The sequence below is a fragment of the Bombus pascuorum genome, chromosome 5 (genome assembly GCF_905332965.1).
Source record: "Bombus pascuorum chromosome 5, iyBomPasc1.1, whole genome shotgun sequence".
Lineage (NCBI taxonomy): Eukaryota > Metazoa > Arthropoda > Insecta > Hymenoptera > Apidae > Bombus > Bombus pascuorum.
The window spans coordinates 2402986-2414380 of NC_083492.1; the positions used below are offsets into that span (position 1 = coordinate 2402986).

An 11395-nucleotide genomic window follows, 5' to 3' on the forward strand; every position below is an offset into this window, starting at 1 on the left:
CCCTTCTCCGCGACCATCGCTACCCCGTTCTCTATGCCTGCATCCGATCCCCGCTTCACCACCCTTCCCTTTCGTTTTTCCTCTCTTCTTACCTATGCCAAACGGCGCGCGCGCGTGCCCGTTCTCCTCGCCCGTACTCCTCTCTCGTCGCCCTCCTCATTCCAGCCATGCTCTCCAATGCCCAGCCGTTGCCCACCCGCAGCTTCCATCTCCATTCCAGCTTTCCATTTTCCTTTTCATATCATCCACCTTCTCATCTTCCATTTTTTTTTTTTTTTTGCATTCTGTGCCCTTGTCAATTCATATTTGCATTTTAACCTAACTCTAATGTTACTTTCTACTTTTCTCGATTCCTACCAAGGAATAAAATAATCATCGAACATAACGATCTACATCTTCCTAGTTCCGATCGACCTTCTTCCTTTTTCCCTTCTCTTAGTTCTCCATGAGAATTTTCGCCACCGTTCTTCTTGGCTACGTACTCCTTCTCCATCCTTATCCTTTTGCTTCTCTCTTTTTTCCTCGCTCTCTTTTCTTTTTTCCTGCATCGTTCTGTCAACCTCCCCGCCACCCTTTCTCTAGCCTTCTCCACCTCTGCATATGCCGGCCCTCCCCTCTCGCGAACCGGCCGATAATTTTAGATTCTCGGCGCAGTGGCTCGACACTGCTACTGCTCAGCCTGCGCCGCGCACTCGAATATCGACATTCGACATCCGCGAGAACCGCGAGCACATGCGACCTCACCGAAACCCCGAGGGAGAGTTCGGACTACGTACTTAGAGAGGGGAGTATCAATGCACTAGCTAACCTTCCCCCTGCATCCTTGCTGCTTCGCTTCCTCGCTTTCTTACTTTCTACCGTATTTTTCTCTATTATACGCCGCTTCTTCTTCCGCTTTCTCAATAGCGACTTTGATTTTTTCCTTCTTTCTTTGATCAATATCGTTTCTCTTCTACTATGCTAAAATGGTTCTAACATTCTTCCATTTTTAATCTTCTATCCTTTCCTATATGTATAAAGACATCTTCATCATGTTCTTTGTTTTTTTTCATCGTTAGAATTCATCGTTGGATGTACGTATGTCTTTTGATAGCATAGCATAGGCTCGGAAGATTGAAATTTTCACGTTCGCTCTTACATTATATCGTTACGTGGGTCAACGTCAACGAATTCACCTGAAAAAATTCAATACGGAATTTTCGAACCATGTACTGGATTGATCAGAGATTGGAGCAAATATAATTCGACCCTAAGCCAGTCAACCAGAAAATTGATGCATATACCTCGAGTTTTAACGCGCGAATCAATATTATTTGTACTAGTTATTTTTAATAACAAAATCATGCATGAACTTCTTACGTGCACACGAAATGTTTCTTGTAGACGTGATCGATTTTTGTATTATCGATGTATGTACGTCTTTCTTCTCCTGCTCGATTTAATTCGCACTTTTACCAATTACAATGAGATCGACAGAGAAACGAATAAACTGAAATAATATCGAGATAAACGCTAAAGAACTTTTGACTGCTTAATTAATAATACTTTATTGTTATTTTAGCGTAATAGATACATATTCCCTTTTAATTCGTAGCCGTAAAATTATTCAAACTTCATAGAGAGCGTCAACGTCATCATTCGTACCAACGTTATAGTTGTCGATCTCTTCCTACGTTCGATTTGAACAAGTGTCGCATTCTGCAGTGGTTTTGTTTTTTTCATCTGAATTTATGTATTTGTTGTTCCACAATGAGATTAACAAGATTATATTGTGCCCTTATCATCGCGTGCTGCTTATCATTTAGTATGTTAACTAAATACTGGTTTGTCGAATGGTTTTGTTTATTTATGAATGTTTTTAGGCCACGCCCTGGAGTGTTATGTATGTACCAATCAAGAGGGTAACCGAGAAAAATGTTTAAAGAGTACAAAAATCTGTGAACAGAGTCAAGACACGTGTTTAACGGAAATTAAATGGGGAAGTAAGTTTTACAGTTTCCATAGCTGACAATTCGTTTGAAAGCAACGTTTGAGGTTATGTTTACACTAACCAATACGCGATGGTTCATTTCAATATAAACCATTCGTTTGAATGCTTGTAACATCGTATATCGTTTATAGGTACACCGTATTGGTCACAAGGTGCGAAGAAACAGTTTTATGTTTCAAAGAGATGTGCAACAAGAAAAGAATGTGAAAGAATAAAACATTCTAATATGGGAGATTGCACATATATATGGTACGAAGACTGGAAATGTTCCGATTGTTGTCAAGGAGATAAATGCAATTATTATGTTATCGTAAGTCATAGTTTACGTACTAATTCTAAAAGCTTCATTAACCACATAGACTATATATGTGGAATTTGCTTCTTTTCTTTCAGTCTGCAGCGGAGAAAATACATGTTTCCTGGTTGATCGTAATGATATCTTCGTATAGTTTATGGCATACAGTGAAATGACGAATAATAGCAAAAAATATTACTCCAGCGTCGGTTTCTCGCAACTAGTGATATTCCTTTTCATTAGAAAAACAATGTTTTTCAACTGTGCATGGAACAAATAATTATATATTATATATATTTTAATTGTAACTATATATAAGTCGATACTTTGCATGTATCTGAAAGGAACATATTTAGAAACAAATGACAATACGGAGTATTTCTGCGATAAAAGTAATTCATACTCTCCGTATCATATAATCTAGAATATAAGGTAAAACAGTGGAATTGAATTTGAATCCGTCCTTCGTTATAACATGTATACAACATCTGTCCAGTCCGTCCAAATACACTTTTTATACATTTTGTTAAGAGAATTTTATTAAATAATACATTAACAAATATTTTGTACTCGTTGATAAAATTAATAAAATCACATATGTAATATGTAACACGTTCTTTTTTTTAAGCTATTTCTTCTAGTACAATCGCTCGCAAAAGCATGTCGCACGAAGGCGTGGAAACTTTTTTGAAAAACTAGTCCCGCGCCTTACGTAGAGACACGCATAAATGTATTATATCCGTACACGTGCATGCTTTCTGTTCTTTCAGAATTTTATCGAATCACATACTTCGTACTTTTTTAGCTCAAAAGTGGAACTGCTAAGCCTCCCCATTTTTTAATATGAAATTTCTACCACAGTTTCACGTCGTATATTAATTTTTTTGAAAAATTCTTAAGAAAGTTTTCGTTGCGATTACGTTTTAAATATTGATGTCGACTTTGGTATCGCTAGGCTTTCTTAAATTTTAATTAGATGTACATTGTATCCTTTTCAACACGTAGCTAACATATAAAGAACTCATTCTCTCTGAAAAATATCTTAAAATTTGTATTATCCATCCATTTAATTCGTAATCTACCAACATATCTTTTTACAACGGATCGTATATCACCTAGATGAGCTTAGAAGATATTCTATATCTGACGTTGATAAGCAGAATCAAACACGGCTATTATTTAGGCACGTAGTTCCCACAAAGGATAAGTTCATATCGTTCACAGCATCAAGCAGCATCGTTTGAATCGACCCTTGGATAAACGTCTTTTTGCGTACATTGCTTGTGTAAGTATATACAAAATCAGCATTTTTCCTCATTCTGTATACGCTATAGTATCCGGTTAAGTTAATTGAAATAATAAATAAAGATATCATATATTCATGGGAAAATATACGTGTTACTACGTAAGAAAAATCGTATATTTCGGTAAAATGAAATATAATCGAAGAGAAACGGGAATAAATATTACGCGGACGTAGTAACTATATATGTATGCACGTGTACATGTTCGTCGCTCGCCTACGTAGCATCGGTTATCCGACGTATCAACTATATGAATGATAGATTGAACTTTACTGCTTGCAAACACAATGCTTGTCGTCACGGACGATCGAAATAACATCAAATTAATAAATATATTCGAACTTGAAAAATGTAGACGATTTCTATCATAATCGGATTTAAAGCTATGTATATCGTTCACGCTTAAAATACAATAGTACGTCCAAATACCAGAGGAAATGTTTGATCCACGATCCGATGAAGCTAAAAGTACGATCCGCTTCATAAAAAAATAAAAGAAAAGCAAACAGAACTTTTTATCGATGACAAAAGTCAACAAAATAAAAGACCGATCAGATCGTGTGATTTAAGATCAATATTGTAAGCAAATGATCAATATAGACAACGCTGAACAGTTCTAATATACTCACAACGGCGAAGCGATTCCGACCAATTGAATGATTCTGTGTGCTCGCACCGTGACTGATGGTTGAGCTTGATTTAAAGACATTAATTAGCGCTCCTTTAGTCGTATGCCGAATGTTCTGTCTATAGTCGGTCGCTTATTGTAGTCTCTCAACATCTGCAGACAAAAATGGATTCTCCTTTGACCGTATTTCATCCGGTGAGCAAATTAAAAAGATATCACGATATTTTCGAACAAATCGTCTTGATTCTTCGTCTCTTCTTCGTTTTCATTTTCATTTTTTATTTTCCTTTTTTTTTTTTTCTAAAGAAAAAATTCCTACATATCGCGTGTAACAAACGTTGTTTTCAGTTATGCGATATGAAGAATTGGAAATTACGAGATCTGTACAGAACGTTTAGTCGGAAAAAAGAAGTGGATCTTCCTCAAGATACAAATTTAGCTAGATGTCTGTCAACGTTGGATCTCACAGCTCTCGGAATAGGTTCGACTCTCGGCGTGGGTGTGTATGTTCTCGCAGGGTCCGTTTCAAAAACAACCGCAGGGCCAGCCGTAATAATTTCGTTCGCTATTGCCGCAATCGCGTCCATGTTCGCAGGTACAATTCGTATCCGATTCGTTCGTTGTGTTTTACCCTAAATAATATTAATAGTAAAGAAGAAACTATGTAGGTCTCTGTTACGCGGAATTTGGTGCAAGAGTTCCACGTGCTGGATCGGCATACATATACAGCTACGTAACGATGGGAGAATTTACAGCCTTTCTGATCGGTTGGACGCTAATTCTCGAATACGTAATTGGCTCGGCTAGCGTAGTACGAGGACTGAGCACCTACGTGGATGACTTGTTCAATAACACTATGCGAAATGCGTTTGAAACGGCAGCACATATCGATATCAATCATCTCTCTTCTTATCCGGACTTCTTTGCTTTTGGGATCACTCTAATCTTTTCTGGTAAAAAGTTATCGACCAAATAAACATCGATATCATACAAGTTTAGGCACATATTTACCCACTAAAATATCGATTATTTTACAATCCCAATTTATTCGAAATTTAATACAGCTGCGTTGGCGTTCGGAGCAAAGGAATCTTCGGTGGCGAACAATATCTTCACCCTTACAAATCTCTTGGTAGTTTTATTCGTGATAATCGCCGGATCTCTTAAAGGTGAGTAACAGAGTATTTAAACTTGAAGTAATTGTTTCTTCGTGTGTACGTACGTGTTTCTATTTATATCCACTTGGCGTAAAGCTGATATAACCAATTGGAAAACGAAGCCCACGTGCACGGAACAAAAATGTGATTACGGAAGTGGAGGATTCGCGCCTTATGGTATAGCAGGTGTCATCACGGGAGCAGCAACGTGCTTCTACGGATTCATCGGTTTCGATTGCGTCGCTACAACGGGAGAAGAAGCGAAAGATCCCCAAAGATCGATCCCAATAGCGATCGTTGCGTCATTGACCGTCGTCTTTCTAGCATATTTCGGTGTCTCTATGGTGTTAACCACCGTCCTTCCTTACTACGAGCAGGATGCAGAAACCCCGTTTCCTCATCTATTCGAGAGTGTCGGTTGGAACTGGGCAAAATGGCTGGTAACCATAGGTGCTATTTGTGGTCTATGTTCCAGGTAAAATTTCCGATAAGTATGATACAATATAATTGCACATATATATATGTGTAAATGCATGTATACTTACGGAGATGTTTGCAATGTAAATGACGGCAATCTTTTATACAGTTTACTGGGTGCGATGTTTCCCTTACCGCGAATTATTTATGCAATGGCATCCGACGGATTGATATTCGAGTGGATGGGAAAAGTCAATTCACGATTTCATACGCCTCTCATGGGTACCTTCTCAGCAGGAATTCTCACAGGTTCGTATTTTACGACTTTTCTACTGCTTTACGCTAACTGCTAAATGTATGAAACACAACTACGATTTCAGGTGTATTAGCTGCGATATTTGACTTGCAACAACTCGTAAATATGATGAGTATCGGAACATTGCTCGCTTATTCGATCGTCGCAACATGCGTACTAATGCTTCGGTAAAAGAATAATATTCGTTTGTTTTCATAGAAAATATGACAATTTAATAATGATAGAATAACTTGCAATTTCTATTATGTATATATACTGTATCATTTCAGGTATGAAAAAAGCGAAGCGTATGAAAAAAAGGGAGATCGCGATCCAAGAACCTTGACATTCATTGCGAAACAATTAATTAATGCTAATGGTTTAAATCACTCCACGAAATTAACATCCCAAATCGTTACGTGTCTTGTCGTATGTTATGGTATAGTATAATATATTTACTATTTCGATTAACCAAGAGTTTTACTATTGATCTTTAACGATTACAAATACTATCTCTATCACTTAATAGTAACATATGTTTTACAGATATTCTGTGTATTTGCATCGGCATTACCGTTTCGATTTTTATCAATGAAATAACGAGCGGTAATGTTACATTTGTCACTCTATTAGCAATTCTACTATTAGCTGTAATCATTACTCTTACTTTTATTTATCTCCAACCTTCTTCTGGAAAGAAGCTTGCCTTTTCGGTATATACTGTTTCCATTCTCGTTATCTTTCTCTTTTATTATGAACGTTCAGTAAGAATTTTGACCGCATACAAGAATATATTTTTAGGTTCCGTTAGTGCCATTTTTACCTGCTTTCAGTATTCTTATTAATATATATCTTATGATGATGTTAGACAAAATGACTTGGGTGAGATTTTTAATATGGATGATAATTGGTAAGTACACTACATCAAAATGATCGATCACGTTTAAATTAAATAATCGGAGAAACGATTCTTTTCTTCCTTGCAGGACTTGGAATATATTTCTGTTATGGTGTTTGGCATAGTAAAATGAGAAAAGATAATTGCAAGAAATTACCTGAAAACAGTTGTGATAACGAAGCAACATGGGAAACCAACAATTTTGCCAGACTTCAATGATACACTATTTCCTGAATTTTATTTTCATAATAAAAGTTTTGTATATACCCAAAGTTACTTAATTTGTAAATGATTTAATATTGCGATAAGATGATTCGATGCCTTAAAGATAAGAAAAAGGTAAAGATATCTAAAAACGAGCGTTCTTTATATTATAAGCGAGTCTATTAAAAGATAAAATTATATAAAAAGTTTATAGTTTAAAGGCCAAAGAGAGATTTGAGATCGTTAAGCGTAAGTTTCGAGACAGCAGAGTTCTTATCGCCGCTGAGAACATTCTGAGCTATTTCAATTTTCCTTTCTTGCAAACTTTTTATACGCTCTTCTATCGTATCCCGACAGATAAATCTAAGAAATATAATACAATATTAAATAACGTTCTCTTCCCGTGAACTTTTGCAAATGTTACGACAAAGACTATTACTAACTTGTATATGAAGACATTTTTTTTCTGTCCGAAACGATAGATCCTATCTTGAGCTTGCACTTCTAATTGCGGATTCCAATGAATGTCTATTAACAACAAATGATTTCCACCTACCAAATTTAATCCAACCCCTCCAGCGGTAAGCGAAAGCAATAATATTTTCGGGTCATGGTTCGGAGCGTTAAATGAATCCATTATGCCCTGTAAAAATATATCACACGTTTCAAACAGCATTACTTGATATGATCGAAAAGTATCACTTCGTTAAAAAACTACCTGTCTTTCCTTAATCGGCACATTGCCTGTGAACATATTAAAACTAGCGCCTTTTATCGAGGACAAACAAGATGCAATAATATTCAACGTACTCGTCCATTGAGAAACGATAATTATTTTGTCATTTTTTTGTAAAATTTCTATAACTGTATCAAGCACCTTCCTTATCTGCGTTCAAGATGCAAGTATCAGTAAATTCGAATCAGCCAACTGATGCCAAACAACAAATACAAATGCGTGATATTTCATACTTGAGAATATGCAAGATAACTCACTTTCGAACTCACGCGATCACACTTAAACACAGGATTTTTAGACGTGAGTAAATTACTAGCTACTCTGCGATCAATGCCAATCTCTTTTTCGTTTGTCTCCTCCTCGTTATTTTCTGATTCTTCTAATGTTATATTATTCATTTGTGATAATAAATCTGAATCGATATTTTCCTTTTCCCTTATATCGCTATCTTCTATATCTTCTTCGTCTAGCATCGAATGAATAAGTGACGGGTGAACACAAATTTGACGTAATCTTAGTAAAAGAACCAAAATTTCATGTGTTTTGACATCAGCATGTAATGATAATAACTTGTTTTGCGCCTTCGTAAACTGAGTATTTTTATCTAACAATCGGTAGAAAAAAACAGACAATTATTTTGATGCATTACTAACAATAATATAATGTATATAATTACTTACTTGGATTCGAAAGAAACGTTGGTTTATCATATTTTCCAGCAGCTAAATCAACCATATGATCCTTATCGGCTCTTTGAGCCAAAAATTGAGCAAACAATGTACGAGAATATATTAATACTTTTTCATATACCAACTGTTCCTCTGGATCTAGCTTTATCAGTATCTCCTCCACAAATTTTTCTGGAAGACTTTCTAACATGCCATTTGCTTGAAGTTCTTGTTTTGTTCTACGTAACATTAACGTTTTCATCACAGTTGCCAATCGTTGACGACCAGCGGTTGACTTATTATCTACCCAACGTTTCCATACTCGTAAATCATCGAAAGGAGTACACTTGAGGAACTTTAAAATAGGATATAAATCCATTTCCTTGTTTTGGATGGGTGTACCAGTAAGAGCCCATCGTTTATTCGCTACTAAACCACACACTGACTGAGAAGCTTGACTTTTATGATTCCGGATTACATGCGCTTCATCCAATATAATGCGTTCCCAATGAATTTTATAGGCCATAGAGTTACTCTTAAATTCACGGAGTAAGATATTATACGTTGTAATAACAACATCGTTTTTTGCTAATCTTTTTGGTACATTTTCCCGATTTGTACCATGATAAACTTTAACAGAGAGCATACCACGTTTACATCTACGATCTATTTCATTTTCCCATTGTGATAACAAGGAGGCAGGGCAAACTACGAGTGTACCCCCTTTACAACGCTGTACCATCGATGGATCACAATTCATCCATTCCTCGGAATTCGATTCTTCCGATTTTCCTTTAGCAATACTGGCTATAATCAGAGATATCATTGTTAAAGTTTTACCTAAACCCATATCATCAGCTAGGACACCGCCAGGAGGCCTCTGTTGCTCTCTCCACATTAACCATGCCAACGCGTGCTGTTGATGAGGCATTAATTTTACTTTTAAGCCTTGTGGATCTTCCGCTTTGTCTTCCTCGGTCGGTCTAGCTACAAGAGATCCATGTAAATCTTGCAACCTATCAACCGTCAAGGATCGTTCTCTGTCTAATGTTGCTTGAGCTTGTTTCCCAAGTTCTCCAGTTTCTGCGGATGACTTTAATTTCGATGGTATACTACATGAATCATAATACGAATTAAATTTTTCAGAATATGGCTCTTTCTCCTTCCTTTCTCCTTCGATAAATGACATTTCTTGCTTTACGGAGTGTGATTCAGATTTAATACTTTGTATCAAAGGTGTTCTTTCTAATTCAACTGCAATTGCTTCTATTTCTCTTTCTTGCATTGCGATACTTTCATGTAATCTTTTTCCTTTATCTGGCAATAAATCGATATTTCCGGCAGTAAGCAATAACTGGAAATATATATAGCATTTACAATGTATATTTCGCTTTTAACCATTACTACCTATTAACTATTGGAATTTACCTTTGTCTTACTCAATTCTTTTTGTAACTGTTCCATTTTACAAACAAGCAAAGCTCTTTTTTGTGCTATCAATGGATCTATATTATTAACGCCTATTTCTTGTTTTGCTAAAGATATTGCAGTTCCAAACTGTGAACTACTTTCTTCATTTGTATGTGATTCTGCAAAACAATTTAACATAAATATATTAAGTTTATGATATATATGTATATATATATATATATATATATATATATATATATATATATATATAGTTTTGAAGTAAGAAATGTTGAAAATATTTATACCTGAATCAGATGAAAAATATGATTCTTCACATTTTTCTCTCTTTTTAGAAACATGTTCTTTCATCAAATTATTATTGCTGGATATATTTTTAGATATATTAGAAGCATTAGTTTCCAAATTATCCTTAATTTTCCTTGGAACATCTTTCAATCCTTCTTCCATTACTAGTTTGTCATTATTCTTTATCACATTTTCAATCTCGTCTAATAAACATAACTAATCATATCAAATTCAAAGCTATTGTATTTATTAATGAAAATAATTAAATTTGATACCATTTGATGTACTGTCATCAGTATTATGTTCTTCACTACTACTGATTGATACAGAATCATTTTCATTATGATCACTGATATCTTCACTGTCAGAATAATAAGGGATATCCTTTTTAATTCTACGTCTAATTCCTTCCTCTGTTGACGATAATTCTTCGGATGAAGAATCTCTAAAATATAGAGAACATAATTAGATATTAAATTTCGGAATATTACATTAAATAAAATGTACTACTTACTCCTCCGCTAGTGAATTTGCGCTAGCTTCACTACTTTCAATTACAAAAATCTGTTCTTTCTCGGTATTCTCACTGTCTTCGTCGCTATCGGAAATAACATAAGATCTCGTTTTCTTTGTAACACCGGGCGAATCTCGCCACTGATTCAAGCTTTCATCCATTTGAATTTCTGTAAACTTTATTAATCCTACCTAATTGTAAAAAGTACAACATTTGCATTATATTGTATATGTAAATGTTAGAATAATGCAGAATATATATTAATATCTAATTCTTACAATCGAATCACTTGTTGACAAGAAGTTTAACCGAAACTGTTTCAAATTGCGAAGTGTCACGTGGACATGAACTATGTAATAACATAGCATGACATGCTATATTATTTTTTTAATGGTATGAAACGAAAGTTATAAAAAATAATCGTGATACTAATGAAATAAGCAAGAACAAATGGAAACATATTGGAAAGATATTTATAAATTGAGAATCAACGAAAATATAAAAATTTTAGTTGGCCCTATATTATTTATTTATTTTTTATATTTTTTTATTAATTTATCATATATTATATTT

The 11395-nt window shown here is 35.1% G+C and overlaps 3 protein-coding genes and 1 long non-coding RNA gene across 4 annotated transcripts; 2 read left to right on the forward strand and 2 right to left on the reverse strand.

The window, feature by feature from the left end:
• Window positions 1-530: 530 nt before the first annotated feature.
• LOC132907594 (uncharacterized) lies at window positions 531-4344 on the reverse strand. Its single transcript, XR_009658224.1, has 2 exons — window positions 4219-4344; window positions 531-1175 (listed from the first exon to the last, which is right to left on the reverse strand). It is a non-coding gene; the product is annotated as an uncharacterized LOC132907594 (long non-coding RNA).
• LOC132907589 (uncharacterized) lies at window positions 1454-2899 on the forward strand. The gene is made up of 4 exons (XM_060960840.1): window positions 1454-1804; window positions 1863-1982; window positions 2122-2300; window positions 2384-2899. The coding sequence occupies exons 1-4, from the start codon at window positions 1750-1752 to the stop codon at window positions 2459-2461; spliced, it is 432 nt and encodes a 143-aa protein (XP_060816823.1). The 5' UTR covers window positions 1454-1749; the 3' UTR covers window positions 2462-2899.
• On the forward strand, window positions 4238-7260 carry LOC132907573 (cationic amino acid transporter 2-like). The gene is made up of 11 exons (XM_060960812.1): window positions 4238-4412; window positions 4566-4812; window positions 4886-5170; window positions 5282-5386; window positions 5471-5849; window positions 5961-6100; window positions 6172-6274; window positions 6377-6525; window positions 6633-6799; window positions 6888-6996; window positions 7073-7260. The coding sequence occupies exons 1-11, from the start codon at window positions 4383-4385 to the stop codon at window positions 7201-7203; spliced, it is 1845 nt and encodes a 614-aa protein (XP_060816795.1). The 5' UTR covers window positions 4238-4382; the 3' UTR covers window positions 7204-7260.
• Window positions 7261-7346: 86 nt separating this feature from the next.
• Window positions 7347-11266, reverse strand: LOC132907560 (transcription termination factor 2). The gene is made up of 10 exons (XM_060960783.1): window positions 11101-11266; window positions 10823-11013; window positions 10584-10753; window positions 10308-10511; window positions 10021-10181; window positions 8605-9946; window positions 8182-8528; window positions 7907-8074; window positions 7632-7831; window positions 7347-7551 (listed from the first exon to the last, which is right to left on the reverse strand). The coding sequence occupies exons 1-10, from the start codon at window positions 11188-11190 to the stop codon at window positions 7404-7406; spliced, it is 3021 nt and encodes a 1006-aa protein (XP_060816766.1). The 5' UTR covers window positions 11191-11266; the 3' UTR covers window positions 7347-7403.
• Window positions 11267-11395: the final 129 nt, after the last annotated feature.